At 45.2% G+C, this 25,613-nt stretch overlaps 2 protein-coding genes across 8 annotated transcripts in view; one reads left to right on the forward strand and one right to left on the reverse strand.

The window, feature by feature from the left end:
• LOC308466154 (transient receptor potential cation channel subfamily V member 6-like) overlaps positions 1-23,226 on the forward strand; it is a 120,284-nt gene extending 97,058 nt beyond the window's left edge. For all 4 annotated transcript variants that reach the window (XM_080986763.1, XM_080986762.1, XM_080986764.1 and 1 more), the window contains exons 7-15: positions 336-482; positions 1,381-1,593; positions 3,544-3,630; positions 4,846-4,922; positions 5,917-6,082; positions 8,015-8,081; positions 10,325-10,593; positions 11,162-11,268; positions 19,063-23,226. In XM_080986763.1, coding sequence (XP_080842889.1) covers positions 336-482; positions 1,381-1,593; positions 3,544-3,630; positions 4,846-4,922; positions 5,917-6,082; positions 8,015-8,081; positions 10,325-10,593; positions 11,162-11,268; positions 19,063-19,351 — 1,422 coding nt within the window. In that variant the 3' untranslated portion in view covers positions 19,352-23,226. The remainder of the gene's footprint in view (positions 1-335; positions 483-1,380; positions 1,594-3,543; positions 3,631-4,845; positions 4,923-5,916; positions 6,083-8,014; positions 8,082-10,324; positions 10,594-11,161; positions 11,269-19,062) is intronic.
• LOC308466137 (ephrin type-B receptor 5) overlaps positions 22,448-25,613 on the reverse strand; it is a 162,112-nt gene continuing 158,946 nt past the window's right edge. For all 4 annotated transcript variants that reach the window (XM_080986722.1, XM_080986723.1, XM_080986720.1 and 1 more), the window contains 2 exons: positions 24,584-24,739; positions 22,448-23,525 (listed from right to left, as the gene is read on the reverse strand). In XM_080986722.1, coding sequence (XP_080842848.1) covers positions 23,417-23,525; positions 24,584-24,739 — 265 coding nt within the window. In that variant the 3' untranslated portion in view covers positions 22,448-23,416. The remainder of the gene's footprint in view (positions 23,526-24,583; positions 24,740-25,613) is intronic.

Genomic DNA, 25,613 nt, shown 5'->3' on the forward strand with positions numbered 1-25,613 from the left:
GGGCTCTGGCAGTAGGACTACAACTCCTCTCATCCCTGACCATTGGCTGTGCTGGCTGAGGCTAATGGGAGTTGTAGTCTGATATCTAGAAAGCACCATGTCAGCTACGCCCTGAGCTATGGTTGGAAAAATGATTTCTGCCAATATAACTGCAATGAGGTTTATTCTATGATTATGTACACTCTTCCCCTATGGTATTGAATTTTTTGAGTCTTTCATAGAAAAAGAGGGAGAGAAATTGTGCTGCAGGGGGTCATGGGGTTACTGCACAATCTGTAGCAACCACCTTGACATGGGTCTAGTCTAACTGAGATTTTTTTCTTCCCAATAACCAGATGTTCCAGCATTTAATGCAAAGAAGAAAGCACATCCAGTGGATGTTTGGGCCTTTGACATCCACCTTGTATGACCTCACGGAAATTGACTCCTGGGGTGATGATCAGTCGCTTCTGGAGCTCATTGTCACCACCAAAAAGAGAGAGGTATTTGTTACACTAACCTACCCTCCAACATTTCTCCAATGAAAATTGTTATGTACTGAAGTTCTCACCCTGGGCCAGCAGGGGGATACTGTAGATAGTTATGCAAATAAGGGATTGAAAGTGACGTTCAGTGATTGGATAGTTTTAGAAAATTGTTACAGTTACGTTGTACTGGAGCTCTATATAAGCAGGCTGACTGAACTCTTCAGTTCAGTTGTGTCCTGGCCTGTGAATAAACAAGAGCTGTTTGAAGAATCGCTGTGTTGTCTGATATGTTCACCCACAACTTAACAAAAATAGAGATGTGCCCGCCAACATTTCTCTGATGAAAATAGGGATGTCCAACACTATTTTTCTAGAAAAACAGGTGCTGGAACTTACCATGAATGCCCCCCTTGTTCTCTTATAATGGCAATGGTGCCCACCCGAGAGGTGCTGGAACTGAGTTATGGTGAGGTCTGGCTGAAAAAAAGCTCTGGGGACTTCCTATCCTAACATTTCTCTGATGAGAATAGGGAAATCCTAAGGAAAAGCCGAACATTCCTGCATTAGAGCAGAAACTGGGGTGGCTTCTGTAAATCCAGGACTGCCCCTGGAAAATAGGGACATTTGGAGGGTCTGCACTAAATTTATCTAGAACAAGTAGCTTTCAAATGACCTTCTAGAAAGCCCTGTTTGTTCGTTGTTTTCTTGGCAGCTTCTACAGGCTCCTCAGTAAGGAAGGATCAGTAATGGCAGACTAACTTTTCTGAGATTGGGGAGATTTTCCTCCAGCACTGAGCTTCCTATGAGTAGCCAGAGGGGTGTAATGTATTTTCTGTCCTTGAGGATTGTTTACTTCTGGGTGTGTCTTCTCCTTAGGGAAGAGAATGACAAAAGCCTGCTTTATACTCTCCAGGCTCGGCGGATCCTAGACCTTACCCCTGTGAATGAGCTGGTAAGCCTGAAGTGGAATAAATATGGAAGGCCGTATTTTTGCATCTTGGCCTTATTCTACGTCTTGTACATGATTTGCTTCACAATGTGTTGCGTCTACCGGCCTCTGAAAGAACGGCGCTTTAACAAAACAAATGAAAGGGATAACACAATCTACGTTCAGAAACTTTTGCAGGTAAATCCTCACTCAACTTGAGTTTATTAAGGATGCAGAAGTCATCTGCTATTTCCACCGCCAGGAGGAAATTAAAAAAGACGCATTGATTGCCGCAGATAGGTATCCCAGATATAGCAAGTTTCCTGAACAGTTAGCAGGCGAAATTAGAGGGGAAATGGTGAACTATTGCACAGTTAGAAAGAACCCTAATTAGTTGTTTATTTACCCAGCAATTATATGTAAGTTTCTCTGCATTCAGTGGGATTTGCTCCCATACATGTGTGTAGGTTTGCAACATGAGGAACAGTGATGACCAAAAGCCTGGCACAATGCACAGCAGCAAGCTATTCAATAGTTTAGTGGGAATCAGAGAACTGTAGAGTTGGAAAGGATCCTAAGGGTGATCTAGTCCAACGTCCTAAAATGCGGGAAAGTATGATTCGAAAGATGCTCAACAGTGAGTTGGTCTGTTGTTTGAATTGGGAACATGATGAGCCCCAGTTAGAACAAAGTACAGTCAGTTCTCTCCACCTTAACTGGAGACACTGGTTGTGGGAGGGCTGTAGCTCAGTGGTAGAACGCAGAAGAGGGATAGATGATTCTTGCTAACAGTTTGGAAACTAATGTGGCCACCTGACTCTGGGGGAAGTCCCGGAATATGAAGACGTACACGTTACTGGAGCTATGTAGGCCTACAGTTGGACTGAACTGCAGAAGCGTGAGGTTCAGCACTTTGCACCCAGTTTTTTTGTGGCTGCGAGCTTCCTTGTTGCACACGCTACCTCATTAAATCACTGGTCGTTTCTTTACTACGTGTATCTCATGCCCTGCAACATCCTAAGGGACATCCTAAGGAAAAGAGGGACATTCCAGGATCAAATCAGAAACCAGGATAGCTTCTGTAAATCCTGGACTGTCCCTGGTAAATGGGACACTTGGAGAGTCTAGTGATGGCTGGAACTATCAAGTGTTGGTACAGAGGCTGCTAACGCCGAACTCAGCACTTGCCCCCAATCCTCTTTACACAAGTGCTCTAGTGATTCTTGAGCTTGTTCCATTGCTCTTGTGCTGAGTTTTTTCTCCCATTAGGTTGTTTCAGGACCTCTGTTTTGGGATCTGAGAAGCCCAGTAACTTCTACAAAAGCACCATGCTTATGATGTTCTCTGTTATAATTTTGCTTCCAAGCAACCTTGAAATATTTATTTTCAATCTCCTAAGTGCAGCTATCAGCACTTAATGTGCAGGATGTGAGGGGGCTGAAGCCTGTTCTCTTTTTAAAGACAGGCAGACTGAGTTGCCCCAATTAATTTCCCCCTTAAATTGCTTCAAATGGTTGATAAGTGGCTCACTTAGTTTGGAGCTAGAATATATATGAAAGATGCCTGGCAATTAGATGCCATTTTCAGACACAACTGGAAGTCATTTTAGTATTAGTCCAGGGAATTGTATGGTAATACAGAGGCAAGGCTGGCTATTGAGTCCAGGTTCCTAAATGTTCCCACCTCCTTTTTTGCCTATTCTTCTAGATTTTACTGAACAGGATATGAGCAATCAGATGTGGAAAATCCATTTGAGAGTGTGATGATTTAATTCCTTGTTTAATTGGGCTGAAAGTCTTGGGGTGGATACTAGTATGCTGATTATTCCACCATGTGCATTTCTACAAAAACAAGTTCAAATAAAAACATACCCTACTGCTTCTGGAAAATGCATGGGCTCTGGCTTTGCTAGAAGAGAAGAGGCTCCCAAACTGAGGAGTGAGGAGCAGCCACAGAGAATGCAACTTTTATGAATGTGATCTGAGGCATCAGTGGTGTCCTTAATTATGGTGGAACATGGAGGAATTCTGAATCTGTTCAAGATTAGATCTGAGTTCAGAAGGCTATAGGTTTGATCGATAAGTTTACCTCTTGACTTTATGATATTCCTAACTGTATGGATTATGTTTTTCCCCCCTTTCTTCTCAGGAATCTTATCTTACCCCTGAAGATGACCTCAGGTTGGTGGGCGAGCTTATCACTGTTATTGGAGCCATAGTGATATTGATTCTGGAGGTAAGAAAAGCACTTTTCACTTCTGAGTCCTTGTGTGAAATGAGAGAGCATGGGTTTCCAAGTATTTTAAATACAGTGGTACTAGGGGGAAATGGTACCCATTAAGCTATTGCTATGCCCACCAATATCTTTTGGGGGGAGAATGCGCTGTTGTCACAAAGAAACACCAGGTGTTAGTTGTTAACTTAATTTTACAGCTACGATGGAATCAGCTGGCAAAGGGAAAAATAAGGAAGGACTTTTGGGATTGCTGAGTGGTTGAAACAAATCTAGAAGAAACAGAGAACAATGAAACATACCCATCTTTGTAAGATTCAGAGGGTGACAGGAGAAGCTAATACTCTACTTTAGACTGAATTCACACACACACACGATTCAGAACATTAACCAGAATGTTGTAACGGCCACACAGGCCCTGATCTAGAGGAAGTTAACAGGGTTTGAACTGAACAAGTTCACAAGCCGCCATTGAAATCAGTGGACTATGACTGTTGATACTCTCAGGTCAATGTTGTATGGAGAAAGAATGAAGAGAGTTGGCTTTATCAGATGTTAGGCATTCCCTTTGACATACAGTGGTACCTTGCTTCTCGAACTTAATCCGTTCCGGGTGTCCGTTCGACCCCCAAAACCGTTCAAAAACCAAGGTGTGGCTTCCAATTGATTGCAGGAGCTCCTTGTGCTCAAGCGGAAGCCGTGTTAGACATTCAGCTTTCGAAAAATGTTTGCAAACCGGAACACTTACTTCCGGGTTTGCGGCGTTCAGGAGCTGATTTGTTTGGGAGCCAAGCCGTTCGAGTACCAAGGTACCACTGTATTCATGGTTCTCTCCCTAAACTAGTTCAATCTAATTATAAACAAACCTGAAACAGTCGTAGTCCATGGTGTGGCATGTTCAGTGGAAAGGCTCCATGCCTCAAGCCTATCCAGCAGTTGTTGTATTTGACTTTGGTGCTCTTTGTCCAATGACTGTCTTATTTGTGGCTAATAGTTACTTTTCTTGTAATGATTGCTTCATAGCTTCCAGGACTGAGCTGGGTTCAGGAGGTCTTTGGGAATCCGGGTGCAAGTTTGCCAGGCCCGATTTAAGTCTAGGCACCTGTTTTTGTTTCTTTGCAAATAAATGGATGGATATCTAAAACATTCATCAATCTTTTTGGGGGTTTTTTCTCAAAAAAATTAAGCACACTTTTGATCAGTGGCTCTTTGTCTCAGATTCCAGATATCTTCAGAGTTGGCATCACCAAATACTTTGGGCAAACTATCCTCGGAGGACCTTTCCATGTCATCATGTAAGGTTCCTTTCTAGCTGGTTTATGATTGTGGGTCAAGTGATAAAGATCTATGAATCAGAAAGGCTGTGGGAGAGGGCTGGTGTTCCTTTTTTAAAAAAAAATTCATTAAATTTAAAGGAAAAAGGAAAATTTCCTCATTTACCCTTCAATACATAATTTTGTTTTTTTTTCCCAATTTCCTATCCCGTTTTCCATGGTGATTTTATATTCTCCCCCTTTTCTGTACCCCGTTTTTTATATCATAACGATATTACAGTAAGTCCTAATTCTTTCTGTTGCTCATGCTTTGAATCCTGCTTGCGAATTCATCATACTATAATATCTCTTTAAATATCCTGAAAAAGGCTTCCATTCTTCCACAAAGCTGTCATCATTAAGTTCTCTTTATTTTAGCTGCTAACTTTGCCATTTCCGCATAGTCCATCACCTTGCTTATCCATTCTTCTTTTGTAGGAGTTTCTTCTTTCCATTTTTGAACTAATAATAATAATAAATTTATTTATACCCCACCCATCTGACTGGGTTTCCCCAGCCACTCTGGGTGGCTCTCAACGGGATATTAAAAACAGAATAAAACACCAAACATAAAAAACTTCCCTAAACAGGGTTGCCTTCAGATGTCTTCTAAAAGTCAGATAGTTGTTTATTTCCTTAATGGGAGGGTGTTCCACAAGGCGGGCGCCACTACCGAGAAGGCCCTTTGCCTGGTTCCCAGTAACCTCACTTCTCGCCGTGAGAGAACCACCAAAAGGCCTTCAGAAGAGGACCTCAGTGTCTGGGCTGGATGATGGGGGTGGAGACCTTCCTTTAGGTACACTGGGCCGAGGCCATTTAGGGCTTTAAAGGTCAGCACCAAAACTTTGAATTGTGCTCGGAAACCTACTGGGTTTCCTTGCTGCTCTCATAGCCTACATGAACAACTTGATCATCGTTTAGGGGACTTCTGGCCCTATAACATTTCCACTCTCCTTTACTATTTCTCCCTGTACAGTATCACATATGCTTGGATGATACTGGTGACCATGGTGATGCGTCTCACCAGTACAAACGGAGAGGTGGTCCCCATGTCCTTTGCTCTGGTGCTTGGCTGGTGCAACGTTATGTACTTCGCACGAGGGTTTCAGATGCTGGGGCCCTTCACTATCATGATCCAGAAGGTCAGTAAGCAATCAGTGGTCGATTGAGGAAGTAAGAAGCCGCAATGCATCAACGTGTCTTGGATAAAACAGCATGACTGCCTAAGTAGTGTACTTTGCTTTCGAAATTGTTTTGCGGGTCTTTGGGCCGTAATAGAGAATGTTTGTTTGTTTAGCGTGTGGCTCTGTCACCCAGTCTCATGATACACATGCTAGCTGTTTAGGAAAGCTCTAGAACTAGGAATGCGTGGAAGTTTGCCGCTTTATCTCCACGGATAGATGTGATTTCTGCAATGCAGGCCTGGATTTGTCGTTTTAATTATTATTTGCAGCTAGCTTAATTGTGCCACATGGACCCTATTTAAAAGCGCAGAAAGCAATAGTAATGCTCAATAATTGTTGCACATCACATGCAATTGGCTTAATTACATGACAGTTTGTGCAACCACTTCTCACCTCCCCACAACTCCAGCCAAAGATAATGATATCAAAACCACTCTGTGCAGGATCACTTATCTGCAACAGCATGTTGCTTCCCCGCTGGAAGTGCAAAGTCACCCATCCCTGTCCCACAGTGAGTTGGGGGGAGGACTCCCTTGGGAGGCAAGGATGGGGGATAGTGAGCTCCCTTGAAGATGGGAAAGCCCTGTGGGTGTTTTCTCCTTTCTGGACTGCTGGTGAAGTAAAAATACTGCCAGGGTAGTGATGACGACAGCATCTTTCTGCTTTGGGATCATGGGGTTGTAATGATCCTCAGTGGAAAAAGCACCTCTACGCTGGCAAGAAAAAAAGAGGGGTCTCATGGGCATCTCGGGACGCGGGTGGCGCTGTGGGTTAAACCACAGAGCCTAGGGCTTGATGATCAGAAGGTTGGTGGTTTGAATCCCCGCGAAGGGGTGAGCTCCCATTGCTCGGTCCCAGCTCCTGCCAACCTTGCAGTTCGAAAGCACATCAAAGTGCAAGTAGATAAATAGGTACCGCTCCAGCGGGAAGGTAAATGGCGTTTCCGTGCGCTGCTCTGGTTTGCCAGAAGCGGCTTAGTCATGCTGGCCACATGACCCGGAAGCTGTATACCGGCTCCCTTGGCCAATAAAGCGAGATGAGCGCCACAACCCCAGAGTCGGCCACGACTGGACCTAACGGTCAGGGGTCCCTTTACCTTTATACCATGGGCATCTCACCTCTATGAAGGAGTATTCCACTACCTGGTACCTCAGCCATCCTCTCTAAGGTGATTTTCCTCCCTGGGGGAGATGGAATGGCAGGCAGATGACAGTGGGCATTGTACCCTATAAGCAGTCCCTTTGAATGCATATCTAGTCTGTATAAATTGGCAATACAGTCGTACCTTGGTTCTCGAATGCCTTGGTACTTGTACGTTTTAGCTCCCAAACGCCAAAAACCCAGTTTTCGAATGTTTTTTGGAAGCTGAACATCCGACGCAGCTTCCACTTGAGTGCAGGAAGCTCCTGCAGCCAATCGGAAGCTGCACCTTGGTTTTCAAACGGTTTCGGGAGTCGAACAGACTCCTGGGATGGATTATGATTGAGAACCAAGGTTCCACTGTAGATTCACTGCAAATGAAATGAAGTATTTCTACATAGAATCAGACAATTGGATCACATCTGACGGCAGATGCTCTCCCTGATCTTCTCCTCCTTAGATTAGCATTAGTGTAATATGGTCTGATGTAGAAATGTGAAGCCCCCCAGAAACATAGGAGGAATGTCCTCCATTTTTCTTGTTATTATTTCCAGTTTTTCAAAAGCTGAACAAATGTGGGTGGGGGACTGATTCTACCTCCATTTACCCGTATTTTTTACTAGGCTTTCACATGTCCAGTCTGATCCCAAAGGGTTCTGGTCTGATCTAGCCGTCTGTTCCTCGTGTCAAGGATTGTGTGTGAGTGGAGTTGCTTCTCATTACTGTGTGTTCCTGTGTTTACATGTGCAGATGATATTTGGAGACCTTATGCGCTTCTGCTGGCTGATGGCAGTGGTGATCCTTGGTTTTGCCTCTGGTAGGTGACATGTTCCAGGCTGTTCTGAAAAAGTCTGATGATTGTTTGTATTCACATATTGTAGATGGAGGATAATGGGTGCCCTGTATCAGCTGAGCTAAAGCCAGAGAAGCTCAAGAAAGAAGGTCCTTGGCTGTAGACTGTCCAAGTTCTGTGTGCCATAATCCTCTATCTACAGAATAACTATTAAAATAAAATAGCACCCAATCTCTAAAATAAATGAGAGTTAATATAAAATAAATGTTGAATAATGTACACCATACATGATGCGCTGGACAATTTAAATGCAAATTTGTACCCTATAAATTACTATAACGATTGTAATAATTGCTCAGTTTTTTATGATGAGCCAAGTCTTTGGTCCATTCAGCCCAGTACAGTCTGATCTTACTAGAAGGGGTTCTCCTGGGTATTTCCTAAGCCCAGCTGCAGCTGGAGATTCTTTAACTGGAGACATCAGTAGCTGGAACTCTTTTGCTTGCTTAGCTTGTGCTCTACCACTGAGCTAAGACAACCCGCTTTCCTCCTCCTCTTCCTTGCCCTTGCTGGCTCTCATCTCCATCATTTTTCTTTCTTCTGTTTCCCAGTACACCCTCAAAGCCCAAAAGTGCACCTACAGTAGATTAATTCAGCTCTGAAATGGGATTTGTATTTCGGAGCAGCACAAAAGCATGAATGCAGAGTGAGGCACAGTGGCGGTGTTGGGAGGTGAATCTAGTCCTTAGGGAGTGAAATGATGTTGTGCCTTCAGTCCTATGGATTGAAGAACCTCTTGGGCACTTCCCAAGGCAAGAGGGAAGAGGAAAATGACCCCCCCCGGCTTATCTTTCCCATGTGGATGCAAATTCACCTTGTCTGGGGAAACTCAGTTATTAGTGTCGCATCCGCGAATTGATTTTTCATTTTGATTTTGTTGGGTTACCCAGATCGGATTCCATATTTATTTGCATCTAAGTACTGTGACACACCCATGGCTGTCTATTGCATTGCTTGACCTTTTGTTTAAAAACCAACAATTCTCCTCTTTCCACTCATACCTGACCAAGGTGGGCTCTGGTCTAGAAAGGTGAATGCCACAACCTATTTCTTCACCTTCAAGCTGCCATGAGACACTTTGTTTTTTCACTGCAACAGATAAACAAGGCTAAGGATCCTTTCTAAGAAAATGGTTTTGCTTGTAGAATGACTTGTTCTCATGCAACAAATTTCCCCTCCTCTTGGAGCAGACTTGAGGGGGGCATGGGAGGGGGCAGAAGAGGGACCGGATATTCCGTTGCACAAGCAGAAGTTGTTCTATGAGCATAATGACTTCGTTGGAAGCCAAGCTTGCAGGTTTGAACCCCATATGGGACAACTGCATCTCCCTGCATTGCAGGGGGTTGGACTAGAGGGTCACTTCCAACTCTACAATTCTGTTATTCTATGCACCCTAACTAACTTAACATCGCTTGATTTTCGATGGTACCTGGCAGTGACAGTTTGGCCATCTTGTCTGTGTCATTTAGACATGAAGTATCACAGAACAGAGTTTAAAATGCTCTCCAAGATCCTCTGCTGCTATTATTTATGTGAAGGCTCACAGCCTTTGAGGGCAAATGGGCACATTTGAACATTTTGAGAGGGTGGTGGGGGCAACAGTCATAAAACAGCTGCTGCAGTGTGTGGGCATCACTCACCAAATGTGGAACTTTTCAGAGTTGAATACATCAATTTTTTTACTTTATTTTGAAGTCAGGTCCTGCTTTAAGGAACTTAGAATCCAAACGTCAGCAGTGATGGAAACAACTAAGGGAAGGTGGGGGGGGGGGGGAATAAAAGACGAATATGAGGAAATGCAAGTATGCATGACCAGGTATTGTTTTGCTTGGTTGTAAAAGTTGCAGCTGGGGAAAGAGCCTGACTACATATTACACTCACTTCATGTAGGCAACCACACAATATATATGCCTACTGAGAATTCTTAGTGCCCCATGCCATCAAGCAGGGAAAAAATGGAAAGGGGAGAAGCTTTGATTTGCCAACTGTTAACACCCATGCATCCTGGGAGGGTCTTCCATTGGATACATAGAGTGCAAGGGTGAATGAGTAGCATCCCTTAAGAAAGTGAGAGGAAATCTAAAGCTATGCAACGTTGCCCAGAATAGGCAAATATCCTAAAGATCCCCTTCCCATATGACACATGTTATGCATGGGTCAATATTGATGCATGGAATATCTCACTCTTCTTCTTCTTTCTTTTCCAGCGTTTTATATTATCTTCCAAACAGAAGACCCCGATGAGCTGGGCCACTTCTACAACTACCCCATGGCACTTTTTAGCACTTTTGAACTCTTCCTGACCATCATTGATGGACCTGCCAACTACGAAGTGGACTTGCCTTTCATGTATGGGATCACATACTCTGCCTTTGCTGTCATCGCCACTCTCCTTATGCTCAACCTGCTCATTGCCATGATGGGGGACACCCACTGGCGGGTGGCCCACGAACGGGACGAACTCTGGAGAGCCCAGGTGATTGGTTGACGCTTTGTCCTGTTAACTGAAGATGATGATTGACCACTTTCCCCGAGCTGATTGTGTTGTTTATGTTTACAACTGTCTAATAATTAATTCTCTATTTATTAAATTTGTACTTGGCATTTCCTCCTGAAGGAGCCATGAGCATGGGCATAAAGATGCAAATAACAGATTCAAATCTGAATTTTAATTTGTTGTAATTATAACCAGCCTTGGAACCTGCTGGTGAATGGTGAGTAATGCAAATAGTAGTAATATTAATAATAATAATAATAATAATAACAACAATTTTATTGTTTTATTTTTTGTAAACTGCTTTGAGGTTTTTTAAAAAATCTAGTGCTATATAAGTTATATGAAGAAAATCAAATCAAATAGCATTAGGCAAAATGGCAGACAAAAATGCTGGACTTCCTTCTTTAAAGTAAACTAATGTGGAATTGAAGTGAATTTAATATTGGAAAAATAAGAAATTGAAATTGACTGAGGGGGCGCTTGCTCTCTTTCCCTCAAGCTTCAATGAAACTAATGACCCATCTTTTTTGAAACGTGTGTGTTTCAGGTTGTTGCAACTACTGTCATGCTAGAGCGCAAACTCCCACAATGCCTCTGGCCTCGGTCTGGGATCTGGGGGCAGGAGTATGGGCTGGGCGACCGGTGGTATCTCAGGTAGGTTTGGCTTGTCCATCATAGTCATTCCTGTAAATCTCCTATGCTAAATACCAACCTTTTGGCACCTTAAACGCCAACAACGTTATTATGACATTAGCTTTTGTAGACTATAATTCACATTGTCTGCATGCAGTGTTGTCCTCACTTGCTGATATACATGATTGTGTCTGGGAAACTGTAAACAGTGAGGTCAAAGGAAAAATTAACTGCATCCAAGTACAGGCGGTGATAGTTACATTAAAAGTGGTCACTGAAAAAATGTAGTTGATAACGGAGCCTTCCTGGCATTGGTAAGCCAGCTAACACACACACTAGGATAAGAATCCATTGTTCTGATTGGCCCACAGGTGATAGCATTGAACCTCTCCAAGGGAGATCCCTTGATCCTCCAAAGGAGATCCCCTTGATTAATGTGTGTTCATAGCCATGGTCCCCACCCTCACCCCTGGCTGCTGTTTCTCTCTCTGCCTGTCTGCTTCATAGCGTTCCAACTAATGAGGGATCATGTAGTGGATGTGAGCACATCGGAATGCTCTGTGGCCAATCAGATACATCACTAAGGGCATATTAAGCCTATTAAAGGGAAGGCAGTGCTTCCATTAATGTTCACTTAGGAAGTGATCCTTACCAGTGGGAAATTGCAGCATAGTTTCTCAAACCCTTTGCTTGAAACATTTCCAAAAGACTCCCTTGGACTCTAGTTACTGGGTAGGTTAATGAATCTTGTCAGCAGAAGCCCTGTGCGAGGACTTCTGTTTGTGCAATGGGTTTTTCCTCCCTCTCTTGTGCCCCCAGAATTAGTTTGGGATGAGGATGGGAGAACCCTAGGAACAGCACACAGGAGGAGGATCATTCGTCTTAACAAGCCAAAATGTTTGCCCTGATGGAACGACTGCCTTAGTGTGATGTTGAATTCCTCTCATTATTTTTGCAAAACTTTCAGGTCAGCACCGGTTTTCAGGTTTGTCTGTGCCTACCCTCTGTGCCGGGACAGTATAACAAGAAATGTATAGAATCCCATCTGAAAAAACTCTGTTGCCTATGAACCCCTTTTAGAGCCCTGAAAATTCCTCTGGTGTTTTGGCCAAGCAGGGACCTCCACATTCGCTGCCAAATTTTGCTTTAGGCAACATTTCCTGGCAACTCCCAACTATTATAAGTCACAGTGCTGTGTTGGTTTGGTGAGATTCTTCCCTTGTGCTGTGGCTGCTAAGCAAGAAACCTTGTGCCTTTTTGTGTGTGTCGCATACATTTAGATTCCAGCATGATCTAAATTTGCCTATCTTTGCTGATCTTATTTGGAGTCGGGTGGGGGGGAGTTAATTATTATACTTCAGCAAATCGAAGCATACGCACAAATGCCTTCTTCCCAGATGTCATGTGCTGGCACTGGGTTCTCTGTTGTGTACTATGTGGATATCTGATACACTCCTAACCTCTGGTGTTATTAAAATTAATAGCTTTGCCAACAATAGTTACACAGGCAAACTGTGACCGTGCACTGCTGTGATCCCTGCAGCACTTTCCAATAAATTAATGGCCATACTTTTCTTTCACAGCAGGTGGAAACTATATTGCTTTTTCTCTTTAACCTTCAGTTTATGGAATAGTTCGACATATTTTGTTCAAACTTTCCAAAACAATAAACAAAAACCCCTTTGCTGATTTGGAAAATTCCACAAGTGACATAGGCGAATAATTCTGGAGAATCAGGATCTCATGTAAACATTACACTATAATGGTTTCAGGTTGCAATCCAGAAGGATAACGTTAGCAACTGAACACCTGTTGAGCTTAGAGCAATATTACAACATTTCTCTTAAAAGTTAGCACTGGAGAAATGGAAACTCCCATTCAGCAAGCCAAGTTCTAATTATTTTCATTCAGTTTTCATTGCTTTCTGTACCTTTCTAGTGTAAAGGCTATTGGATTTGATGATTTTCTGTTTACCTTTTTCTCCAAGGTCCATTTCACAGCAACAAACCTGGGCTTTCCAGGCATGGTCTGCGATTTAAATCTCTCAGTCCAAACTCCCATTTTTGTTGCTCTGGAGCTTTCCTTGCAAAAACCTGTGCTTCAAAGAGCAAACATCAATCTGCAGAAAACCCGAATTGACGTTTGCTCTGATTGAGCGCTAAATAGCCGGGCAAAAACAAACAAACCCTGTTCGGACACAGACAATGTCTGGAAAGAGTAAGTGTGGGTAAGCCCTATGTGTACACTCAACAGGGAGCAGCATCTACTCCCTAAGTATACCCGTATGTATAAATGGGTAAATGGCGTTTCCGTGTGCTCTGGTTTCCATCACGGTGTTCCACTGTGCCAGAAGCTGTCTAGTCATGTTGGCCACATGACCCAGAAAGCTGTCTGCAGTCAAACGCTGGCTCCCTCAGTCTGAAAGCGAGATGAGCCCCGCAACCCCATAGTGCTCTTTGACTGGACTTAACCATCCAGGGGTCCTTTACCTTTTTACCTTTACCTATACCCATGTGTGAAGTCTGCATTCATCTATTGATTATATTCACACTTGTAGGAAGATTCCATGCGATTTAGGTGAGAACAGCTGTTGAGGCTGTATACTTTGCCTACGTAACTCTCCAGGGAAATACTCTTCTGGTAATAGAACTGAGTACCAGATGACCTTGAAGAGTCACTTTAAGATTTATCACTTAGTGGTAGAGTCCACGGTGTGCCTGCATTGATATCCAGGTTCAGTCTATGGCATCTCCAGTTAAAAGAACCCCATGCAGTTTGGCTGGAAAAAAGTTCCACCTGTGGCCTTGTCCTTGCAGGCTGTTGCCAGTCACATATTAAAATAGCTGCAAAAGGCAGCTAGATGTGCCCTAGCAGCACTGAAATATCTGGATTTAACGTCTAGCTTTTTTGGTAATTTGCACAACATTTTGATCAAGGAGATGGTTTGATCTAGGAATGGGCCTACACCAAGTTGCTCTTCTGACAAGTCAGTTGCAGTCAAGTGTCTTTGTCAAACATGCTGAAACCTCAAGGGGGTTCTCTGGTTGTTTGCAACACTCATTGGGAAGAATAGCTGGCCAAGGGGGAAAGAGAAGAGGTATATGAGGAAGCAGAGGGAACTGAAAACATGGGGAGAGACCTATTGGACCTCTCCTCCTGTGGGAGATGAGGTGGGCTACAAGTGTCATCTCTCCTGCTGGAATAAGATGCTCAGGGGGCAATTTTTCCTGAAGGAGGAGAGGACCATCAGGTCTTTGCTGGAGCCATGTGCTGCTCAGTACATCTTCCTTCCCCACAGTAAGGCTTGGGGGAGAGCAGGGTGGGGCATTCATAAAAATGAATGGGGGCCTGCTTGCCTTTGTTCTACTGCTGGCTACTGATTTGTGCAGACATGCTTGCCTCATTCATCACTGCTGTGATGAATGCTTGCCCCTAGTTTGCATCCCTACTTTGTTCATTCTTCTGGCTGGGTGGTTTTGGGGGGACGGTTTTTGTTGCTGTTGTCGTTTAGATTTTGTTGCAACCTATGTAGAAATTGTTCCATTTGGTTGTGTAATTTTTAATTTTTAAATTATTGTGTTGATAGGTGATTGCCAAGGTTCATGCTTTCTATCTTTTCTGGTTCCTTATCTTTAAACCAGACTTGGACTGGACAGCCCTCAGACAGTTGACACTTTCAGACAGAGGACTGTCCTCTGATAGCCCTTCAAAATTGAAGATTTGTCTTCTGTAAAGCAGGGCTCATAACCTCCCTTAGCCGCCCTCCTCAACGATACACAGAGACACTCCAAGCACTGCATCAGCACTCGCTGGTAACTTGAATTTCGGGAGTTGGCACAGGAATGGTAACAGCTGGTAAAGGCAAGAGGCCGTCGCTCTCATAGCTCCATATAATTGAATTAGTTGCATTTGCAAGGAGGTTAATTCTACCCCTTTGCCTAGGGGGTATGACAAAGTATGGAGTGATTTGTCATGATTGTCTCGATCTGGAGATGCCCCATTGATCTCTGCACCGCCACCCCGTACTTTCCCCAGCAGAACACAAGGGGGAAGCATTTCTTTCCCCTGGACGGACATACAGTTTCAGGCCACTGAGAATGGAAGCTTCATATAATCCTTATGTCGTAAGACTGAAGCTGCATTCAAGTGGAAGAGCTTTGCTCTGACAGTTGTGCGTCTCCCTTGAGTGTTGAACTATGGTGGGAAGCGGGGAGCAGAGGAGAGAGAAGACCTTGCCCGTTTCTCTCAACAGAGAAACAAATGTGGAGGATATCTTTGGTGCAGTTTATGTATTGCGAAGCGGAGTTGGACCAGCTCCACACATACCGTCACCCCCATGGGCTGCTGATGCAATATCTGCATAGGAAGCTGTTTTTCTTTGTGTAGGTTCTCCATACGTTGTTCAACCCTGATTTTCTCAGGTTCTAAATCTGCGGCCTACACCGGGAGAGCAGGATTTGTGTTTCAGGTGCCCTCCTTCCAACTTGGGCAAGGTGGATGTGGACAGCAGTAGGTCAGCTCCACATCACATGAGGTTTTTAGAACACTTGAATGGGGCTACTGCCAAAGGACGGCCATCATTTTGAGATAAAGGTTGAGCCGCTCATTTTGTGGGACAAATGCACAAGTGGCCTGTTAACGTATTTTTTTCTGGTTAGTAATTGGACCATTTCACTACCGCAGCTAGTCAGCGAAGCCCATGGATATTTGTATATAACATACAGTGGTACCTCTGGTTACATACTTAAATGGTTCCGGAGGTCCATTCTTAACCTGAAACTGTTCTTAACCTGAAGCACCACTTTAGCCTGCTGCTGCTGCGCCGCACGATTTCTGTTCTCATCCTGAAGCAAAGTTCTTAACCCAAGGTAATATTTCTGGGTTAGCGGAGTCTGTAACCTGAAGCGTATGTAACCTGAAGTGTATGTAACCCGAGGTACCACTGTACTGTAAACGACTCTGCCAAGGGGTGAAAATACAACGCCATATCCCAAAGCAACCTTACTGCATCATCAGATAGGTTTGCTACTCTTAAAGGTCAAATCTGAGGCAACCAGCAAGGGGGCAGGGAAGGATGATTGCAAATAACGTTCATTGATTTCAATATTTGCTCAGAAAATAGTGCATTTGCAATGATGCAAGTTGGGCAGTTTTATTCTGTGGACTTAATGCTCTCCCAGGGATGCTTTTTCTTTAGGCAGCATCACTCCCGTCAAAATGTGATTATCCAGAGACTGTCTTGTATTTGAGGGCCCTCCTTCCCATTCTGCTGCAAGGGATCCTGGCCTTCGGCCTCAAAATCCAACGCACTCACACTAATAATTTGCATTGTTCTGCTGCTATTCCAGTGACTCCTTTCTCCCCCTTGGCTGCTGCTTAATACCACTGGCCTGATTGTTCATTGCCCTCACGGATGAATTTGCCCAGTTGGCTGTTGCAACCCTGTGTGATGCTGTGTGCTCATGATTTCACCACATGAAACATAGCATTGTTACATAGAATTGTAGAGTTGGAAGGGACCCTGAGACTTGTCTGGGTCAACCCCTTGCAATGTAGGAATATGCAGCTGTTCCACACGGAGATCAAACCTGCAGCCTTGGCAATATTGGCACCACACTCTAACCAACTGAGCTATCCAGGTACTTGACTATATCATTGAACAAATCACGGGGGTTGCCGTCACAGCCAGCAGAACAAAGTGGCACTTGTGGGTGCATGAAGCTGAAGACTACAAGGGGCCAGAAGCAGCAAAATAGAGCCACGAAGAGCAACATCACTGAAAGAATGCAAACATATTTTTCCACGAGTTTTCAAAAATCGCTGAAAATGGTAGTCACTTCCAAGACCCTATGATTACCGTATTTTTCGTTCTATATGACGCACCGGCCCATAGGACGCACCTCGTTTTTTGGGGGGGGAAATGAATAAAAAAAATTATCCCCCCCCCCCGCCGCGGCTGCCGCCCCAAGCCTCGCGTGCTTCGGGCTGCAGGCTACCGCCCCAAGCCTCGCGCGCTTGGCGGGACCTCCCACCGGGCTCGCGAGGCTTGCAGACACTCGCCCGAAGCCTTGCGCGCTCGGCGGGACCTCCTGCCGGGCGCGCAAGGCTTGCAGACACTCGCCCGAAGCACGGGGAGCCCTCCGGAGGGCTCCCCGTGCTTCCGGCGACAGGCTGCCGCCCCAAGCCTTGCGCGCTCGGCGGGACCTCCTGCCGGGCGCGCAAGGCTTGCAGACACTCGCCCGAAGCACGGGGAGCCCTCCGGAGGGCTCCCCGTGCTTCCGGCGACAGGCTGCCGCCCCAAGCCTTGCGCACTCGGCGGGACCTCCTGCCGGGCGCGCAAGGCTTGCAGACACTCGCCCGAAGCACGGGGAGCCCTCCAGAGGGCTCCCCGTGCTTCGGGCGACAGGCTGCCGCCCCAAGCCTTGCGCGCTCGGCGGGACCTCCTGCCGGGCGCGCAAGGCTTGCAGACACTCGCCCGAAGCACGGGGAGCCCTCCGGAGGGCTCCCCGTGCTTCAGGCGACAGGCTGCCGCCCCAAGCCTCGCGCGCTCGGCGGGCCCTCCTGCCGGGCGCGCAAGGCTTGCGGACACTCGCCGGGGCTGCAGGCTGCTGCCTGCAAGCCTTGTGAGCCCGCGGGAACTCCCACCGGGCTTGCAAGGCTTGCGGATAGCTTCCTGAAGCCTGGAGAGCGAGAGGGGTCGGTGCGCACCGATGCCTCTCGCTCTCCAGGCTTCAGCGAAAGCCTGCATTCGCTCCATAGGACGCACACACATTTCCCCTTCATTTTTGGAGGGGAAAAAGTGCGTCCTATGGAGCGAAAAATACGGTATATTAATGCAGAAATGGTTTTGGAACAGCATTTGGAAGAGAGGGAAATGTGGGGTGTGACATGTTCTTTTTAGTCCTGTTCTTTGGGGTGGTGGTGGCACATAGTACTGGGTTATGGGGGCAGATCATACACAGGGCACTGGCTCTGTGGAGGATTCTGCATTTGTGCAGGGAATCTATTCTTGGTGCCTGTCTGATTCTGCACCCCTGTAGTTTGGAGGGGAAATGAATGAACTTGCCAGCAGGGTTAGTGGGCTCTTGTAAACTGCCATTCAGAAAATGGCCTTCGTGGAGTATAATCATAGCTGTATTGTCTTCTTGCTAATCTGCGTTGAGCTCTTACTGGTCATGATCACATGCATAATTAATTCTGGCCTACTTAGCTTCCAGCAAATCTTGTGCAAATGAATCCCACAGGTTAAATTTATGCACTGTATAGTAAAAGTGCCAGATGATGGGGAGAGAAATTGGCCAAAGCTGATTGCCCTCTCTTTGCTGCTGGTGTGCTAGGGGAGTCGGAGCAAGGAGAACAGATTTCCTCTCTCTCCCGATTCAGAATTTAAAAACAAGGACATAGTGCATCAGTTATGGGGGAAAGGTAGAAGGTCTTTCACAGAATTCACAAAATGTTAAGTTTAAGGCAAAACAAACGTAAAGCATCTTGGTCCATCCTGCTTCCCTAACTCCAAGTTGAGCAGTGGTTTGGGCTTCTCTGGATTTTTAGCTTTCATTTCACTAAGTCTCTCCAGCCGTTTTCCAGAAAAAGATTCAAGGATATTTCTAGTTATGAGTCTAAAGGCAACACTGTGCCCGATAGTCTTCCATACACCTTTGGCTCAGGTTTTTGACAAGTTTTTAATGCTACAGTTGGCCATGCTGATTTAAAATTACAGTTAGTCACAACAAAGCTATTTTGTCTTCAGTTTGGAACAAGAACCAAACCTGGGCAGTAAACCATTTCCTCTTTTTGTTTCTCTCTTGCCTGTAGGGTTGAAAGTCGTTGTGAAAACCGGCAGCCGAAGCAGCCTAAAACATTTGAGCCCCACCGAAGGGATGCCTTTGAAAAGTACCTGAAGCGCAAATTGCCAGCGGGGGCAGAAGATGGAGGACAGACTTGCTCAACGAGGCAGGTGCCCATCGGCACTCCTTCTGACACACCCAATTTATCGCGGAGGAGCTCAAACTGCGGTTGGGACATCATAAGGCGCAACACTTTGGTCCAGCTTCCAGGATACACCAACCATGCTATGGAAGAGGAAGAGGTCTATCATGTGTGAGCGTGGGAACTGTTGCCCTTGTGCCTGTGGAAGCGTCTCCTTGTGACATAGGGGCTAGAGGCCACTCAGGGCTATTGTAATGGCCACACTTATTTAAAATTCTCTGGCACTGACAACTGTCAAATGACTGTTGATAGTTTGGAGCCCACATTTGCTGCAAGGAGAAGACCCGGGAAGGTCTTCTCTTGTGGAAGTGCAAGCAAGCACGCCAACATCAGAGAATTGTTACAAGTCCAGGAGTACTTCTTGGGAGACGACCAAGATTGTAGCATCCTTTGAGGACAAAGACACTTTTCCCCCCAGAACTTCCCACGAGTGTTGCAGATCTTATACCTTGAGTGGTGATTGAGAGAACACTGGGTCTAACTTTTCTTGTGTTCTTGGAGAATAGATTTCCTCCTGCAGCCACTACTGCATGTTTCATGGAACTCCAGGTGGGGTCAAGAGCTGGTAATATCCTTAAGTTTATATATGGCTGTCGAGAGCAAGAAGAGATTCTAAGGAATAAGCTAGTCCCGCTGGGATACAGTTCACCACACCTTTGTTAGTAGTGAAAGGTAAATCCAAGGGGTGGGGTGGGGAACAGCAGCTATGGCAAGAAGGATGGAGATGCTGCTGTCCTGTGTTGTTGCTGCTGCTTTGCCTCTTCTCACCCTGGTCATGTGTAGCATGTAAGTGTGTGTGTGAGAGAGAGAGACGGGTCATTTTGTGCATTTTTTCATCCCCCCTTTTCGCGATTGCTCCTTGTAGCATCTGGTTCCACCCCAGAGACTCCTAGGAGCTGGTAAATGAAGGACATTCAGCCCCTTCCTTGGGGAATGTGTTGCACTGCTCAGCCAAGCTGAAGAGTACAGAGTTAGTTACTAACGCGTAGTTTAAATCTAGACTTGGGCAACCGAAACCTCGGCCTCCTGGCCCTGCACTTGGATGTAAAAAGGGAATAGCTTTGCAGTTTGCAGGCAGCTTTCTAATTTTAGGAGTGTTTTTAAGGTCTGTTGCGGCTGCTTCTTCTGATCAGAAGCTCATTTTCTTCAGGTTTGGGGCAGCGAGTCATGTTTCTGCATGCTCTCTCGCACTCTGCTGTCTCATGCTCTGTGCACTGTCTTCTGCTCTTTGGCTTTTCATTTTCTTGCTCTGAGCTCCATCTTTGGCTGCTTGTTGCTTTGTGCTCTACACTCTCTCTCTCTTTGTTCTCTCTCTCTGTGTCTCTTTCTTTCTCTCCGCTCAGTCTTGCTTGCACTCACTCTCCCCACCCCTGCTTCAGACTGTTCCTTCTGCAATTTATATTTTAACCCATTTATCATCTCTCATCTCCTCTTCAGTGTTTCTTCCAGGAGATCAGTATTCCTGCTTGCCTGCCTTATTATTGGTGAAATGTGACAATGCAGAGATTGCACGGCTACTGCCGGAAACGGCAACCCTGGGTCTCATCTGCCCTTTGGGGCCTGTCTAGTAAACTAACATGTGGAACGTGACAAGATAGCGTAGCATCTTCTGCTTCCTACCCTGTCAGTGAAGTAGAGGGGAGAGGGGCAGAGAAGCTTGCAACAAGGGGGTGTCACATGACATGTTTTAGTTATCTATACGTTACTGGGGGTGAAATGAGGAAGCATTCTGGGGCTATCATTGCCACCTCTCTGGTGGAAGAAAGTAGATTGCTGCTAATTTGATTAATTATATTCTTTTTTTAAAAAAATGCCATTGCCTACCGTTGAGGCTGAAGTTTATGAAAAGGTTGGTGGAGAAAATTAACAGGGAGAGGTTAGTAACTAGCCCAGTCAGTGCTCACCAGAGTTCCTTGTTAGTGATACTGTGCTTTAAACCTCATTTCCCTGTTTAATTGTACATGTGAATTTTGCCTTCATCTTCCTAGGTCTCTGTTGTCAAATTAATTCAAATGTTCTGCCGAGACCTTCAATTCTTTTAAGTTTAATTTTGGTGTCAGAGGGTAACTTTAGAAGAGTGCGGTGTCCATTCTGTATTGTGTTGTTTGCAAACATGGCGTGTGCAATCTATGTCTTGGTTGAAGTAATTATAATTTTAAACCTGAGCTATGTTAAATACGAAATCCAGAGATTCCTTTGTCCTGGGTTCATATGGATCCATTATTGAACATTTTCTCTAAAGCTCCTGTTACAAAATACATTTTTTTAAATGCTACGTCTGCACAAGTCTATTCATTTTAGATGGTTCTAGGCTGCCTTTCTGGAAAGAATCCTCTCAGTAACAGCATAGTGACCCTTGTTTTGCGTGTTCAAATGTTAACACTGTAATGTTTTAAAAATATGACTGCCAACATTTTCTAGCACACCAGAACTTGCATGCCAATTTCTTTCCAGTGGCAATTGGTGACTACTTCTGCCTTTATATTTATTACATTAATCCAGAGACCTTGGGCAGCAGGATCACCCAGGAGTTTCCCCCTTACCTGCTGCAATGCATACATACAGATTCGATGGAGCTGTGGGGCGATATGCCCTCCTCTGCACACATTTCAACTTCCTGCATCAAATGCATGATGGAGGGATATACATTCGCTGAAACCAATTGCTAAAGGCACACTGCTAAAATGTAGTGCATTACCTTGAGGCTACAATGCAGAGCTGTGCATGGAAGTGGAAACCCCTAATACTCAGTAGCTTAGGCTGACGCTGCGCGGGTGATGCTCAACATATATGCAATCTCCTTGGATGTCCAATGCCCCTCCTGAGCACTGCACAGTGTTGACAGGGAGCTGCCTCCCCATTCACCTTGTGTTGTCCCCGGAAATGCATTTATTTCTTCTGCAGAATTTTATTCTGCCTTTCCACCAGCTTATGTATTTGCTGTGCGTCTCCACCCCACTGTCTGCCAGCAGGACACCACCTGCTTATAACCACAAGGTAAAGTGATCATTTGTATTCCATGTCGGGTGAAAAATCTTTCTGCACTTTTTCAAGGAGGGCGAGCGGTAAAAATAATGCAAAGTACAAGCTGGTCCACCCACACTGCTGCCTATATGTAGTTCAGCATCAAAAAATGCATCTAAAAAGTGCTGGCATTGGATCAGAAGCAGATCAGTGTGTTCATCTAATAAAGCCTAGGGAACACACTTAATTCCTCTGTCAAATATTTTATTTCATTTCTGGTGGTATGAATATCCAGTTGGAAACTGCCAAGAAGGAACCTTCTGCTCTCTAAACAGAATCGCATCCCTTTCCCAGTACCTGATTACTAAAAAGCTGCTATCCTGGTTCCCTCCTTTGGGAGGATGAATGCAGGACCTATAGCTGCCCCCGAATGTTTTGGTGCCTGAGGTGGAAAACCCAAATGCCCCCACCCCTCCCTAATTAATACGGGGCCCAACCCACCCTGTGAAGCCCTCCAGTGCAAGTCCCACTCAAAATGAGCTGGAGACCACCCCTGTGGATTGTGCCCAAATGGGTCAGATCTGCTTGCTTCCCGCTTTGCCACCCTATGATTGGTGCCTAAAACTCACTGTCTGAGATGCCATCTTGCGTCACTGTACAGCTGTCTTTGCCAGAACGAGGATGTGGGGCGGTGAGGCTTGCTGCTTTTCTCAGAACCAAATCCCCCTGGTTGGAACAAAAGCTTCAAAGGAATTTCTTTTTGGCATCGAGAGTCTGTCGGCTTTCAGTTTCAACTCTATATTGTGCCTGATCCGGCTCAAGAGACGTCTTTGAGAGGCTGCCAACCCAAAGTACAAAGCCCACTGGCCGGCCCAGGCATAGAAATGGCAGCAGGTTCGTTTTGAACTCCAAAACTATCCTTCCAGCTCTACCCTGTGTACTAATTCCCCAACCCACTTCAATGTACAAGTCAACCCTTATCTAAATACCACAGGATTTGTAGTGTCTCAAGTTATGGGGTTTTTTTTTAAACAAAACAAAACAAAACCCCAAACAACAAAAAAATAACCCTACAAATCTCCAAGAGCGCCGGTCTGTGATGTGGAGGGCAACATCTCATGCACCCTCCATCAATGCTTGAAACTTACTCCTCTGTCTCCCTTTTACAACAAAAGGTTCGCTTCAGTATCCAAGTCCTTGGCGTGTGCTCTCTGTGTCAGACCTCAACAGGCTCCAGCTGATTGAGATGCACCCGCATAAGTTGGATGCTGTTGAGAATCTTCTTCTGATGGCCAACTAGGCTGATGCCAATGTGCTGGATGTCCCTGGAAGTGAAAGGAAAAGGGGAAAAGGGAGGAAGAACTTAGATGGGGCTTTTGTTCTCTGCGTTGCCAAACTCACATATGTTATTTTTACAAAGGTAAATAAATAGTGATTCGGCTGGTTTTTTCCTCGTCAAGTCAAAACCTTCAACAACAGAAAAGGTTTATATGTTTGAAAATTAAATAAGCAAATAAAAGGCAGGAAGTTCGTATGAAATTTGCTAATGGTTAGGTAAGGGAATCCTTCCAGAAAAAGGAATGCGACATTGGGAATGCTCTGCTACACATCCACCTTGCAATTCTTCTGCATTGTTTTATCGATACAAATGTCTGCAAGACTAAAATAGAAGGGTGGGGGGAGCTGCAAAAGAACTGAAGGAAGTTGAAGCCACAGCATCCTGCAGATGCTCCAGTGTGGACAGGCTTTTGAGAAAACCACTGAATCAAATTAGAATTTAGGAGCTGAGAAATTTAGGACACACAGAGAGGGTGATGCCTGTTCATCCCTGTTAAAAAGAGCAAAGGGCAATAAGGGAAACCCAACAGAGTGGGATGACACAGAAGGTGCTATTAGGGAAAGGTAAAGATACGGAGGAAGGACTGCATTTTTACATGATAATGTGAACTAAGTACAGTATACGAACAGCTACAGAGCTCTTATTTTAACTTATTTCTGGGATTACAAAATATGTGATGGATATGAATACGAGTTTGCAAATACATGAACCATACAGGCACATTCATCAGAGTCAGTACTGTTGCAGCTTCCCATTAAGCGTACATTTCGTCAGAAACCCAGGATTGTATCCAACTTAAACTGAAATTGCTAAATAACTTTTGGGAGTGCAATGGAACTTCCACTCCGTCTCTTCATCCTGCTCCCAAGTGTGCTTGGGGGTTGGGGTTGGTTTGGGAGATACTCCCCCCCCCCCCGGCACACAGAGGAAGGAGAGAAAGGGAGACACTCCTTTCTGCTTGCAGAAGTCCTTCTGCACTTGCAAAGATTTAGCTGGGTACAACTCCCAGGTTTGCTGCCGCTCAAGAGGAGATGTGGCTCTTACTCTAGAGTCATGCGTGAGATGACATCGAATGTGGTCAGGCCGGCCTGGTCAAAGTTCTCCTTGTAGCGACCCATTTTAATGGCATCCAACCACTCGTGGGCATTCGTAAGTGAGGGGAAGTCTGGGGGTGAGTTGCTCAGCAGGTGCTGGGACGGTCTACGAAGAAGAAAATACATTCAAAATGGGCACAAGAAAATATCGATAGTCATATACTGAAAGGCAGCCATTTGGGATGTTTAAGGAGAAGGATACGAATCCTCAAACATGCAATGGATGTGCAAAGGGGGGTATTGTTGACTAGAGCCCTGCAGTGCCCCTCCACCAAAGCTGCAATCATATCCATTGAGCTGGGAAGAAGCTCCACAGAACTCAGTGGAACTCTTTTTTCTGAATAAACATGTTTAGGACTGCACTGATGGTTTTGGTGCCTTCTGTTTCCACTTTGCATATTTATTGCAAGAATTACCAATAACATACAGATGCATCTGCAGGAAATGCGACTGCTGCATAACATGTGGATTTGGTACTCAAAGGAACGAAAACCACATAGCCTGAAGGCTCCCCACTCAATTTTCAAGGCACAGCATTTTCTGCTTTTCCTCCTCGTAGAGTGTGAGCTGTAAGTAAAGGCCTCTTCCAGCACTGGATCAGTTAAAAAAAAAAAAAAAAAAAAAAAAACTCTGCAGAAGTAGGCCCTCTTCTCCTCCTGCGAAGGATGAAACCTTGTTATACCCATGGGAAAATCCTTCCATGCTAACAGGATGCATTTCCTTCCATAGATGTGGGGCCATCTAATCCGGGCTGAATCTTTCCCTCGGGACACCAAGCATCTGGCTTTGTGTAGCTGGGAAAGGCAGATGGGAACACAGCAGCTTCCAAACACATCCTTGCCAGCTCATGCTGAGAACTCTCCCCAACTTTCCCCCAAGAGAAAAGCCTTTCTTCCTTTGCCCATTTTGCTTGCTCCTTCAGCACCTTCGCCCTTCTTCACCTGCTGGGATCTGCCCCATTCAGCCACACCATGCTCAGT

Source organism: Podarcis pityusensis, assembly GCF_964106645.2.
Source record: "Podarcis pityusensis genome assembly, chromosome: 17".
Lineage (NCBI taxonomy): Eukaryota > Metazoa > Chordata > Lepidosauria > Squamata > Lacertidae > Podarcis > Podarcis pityusensis.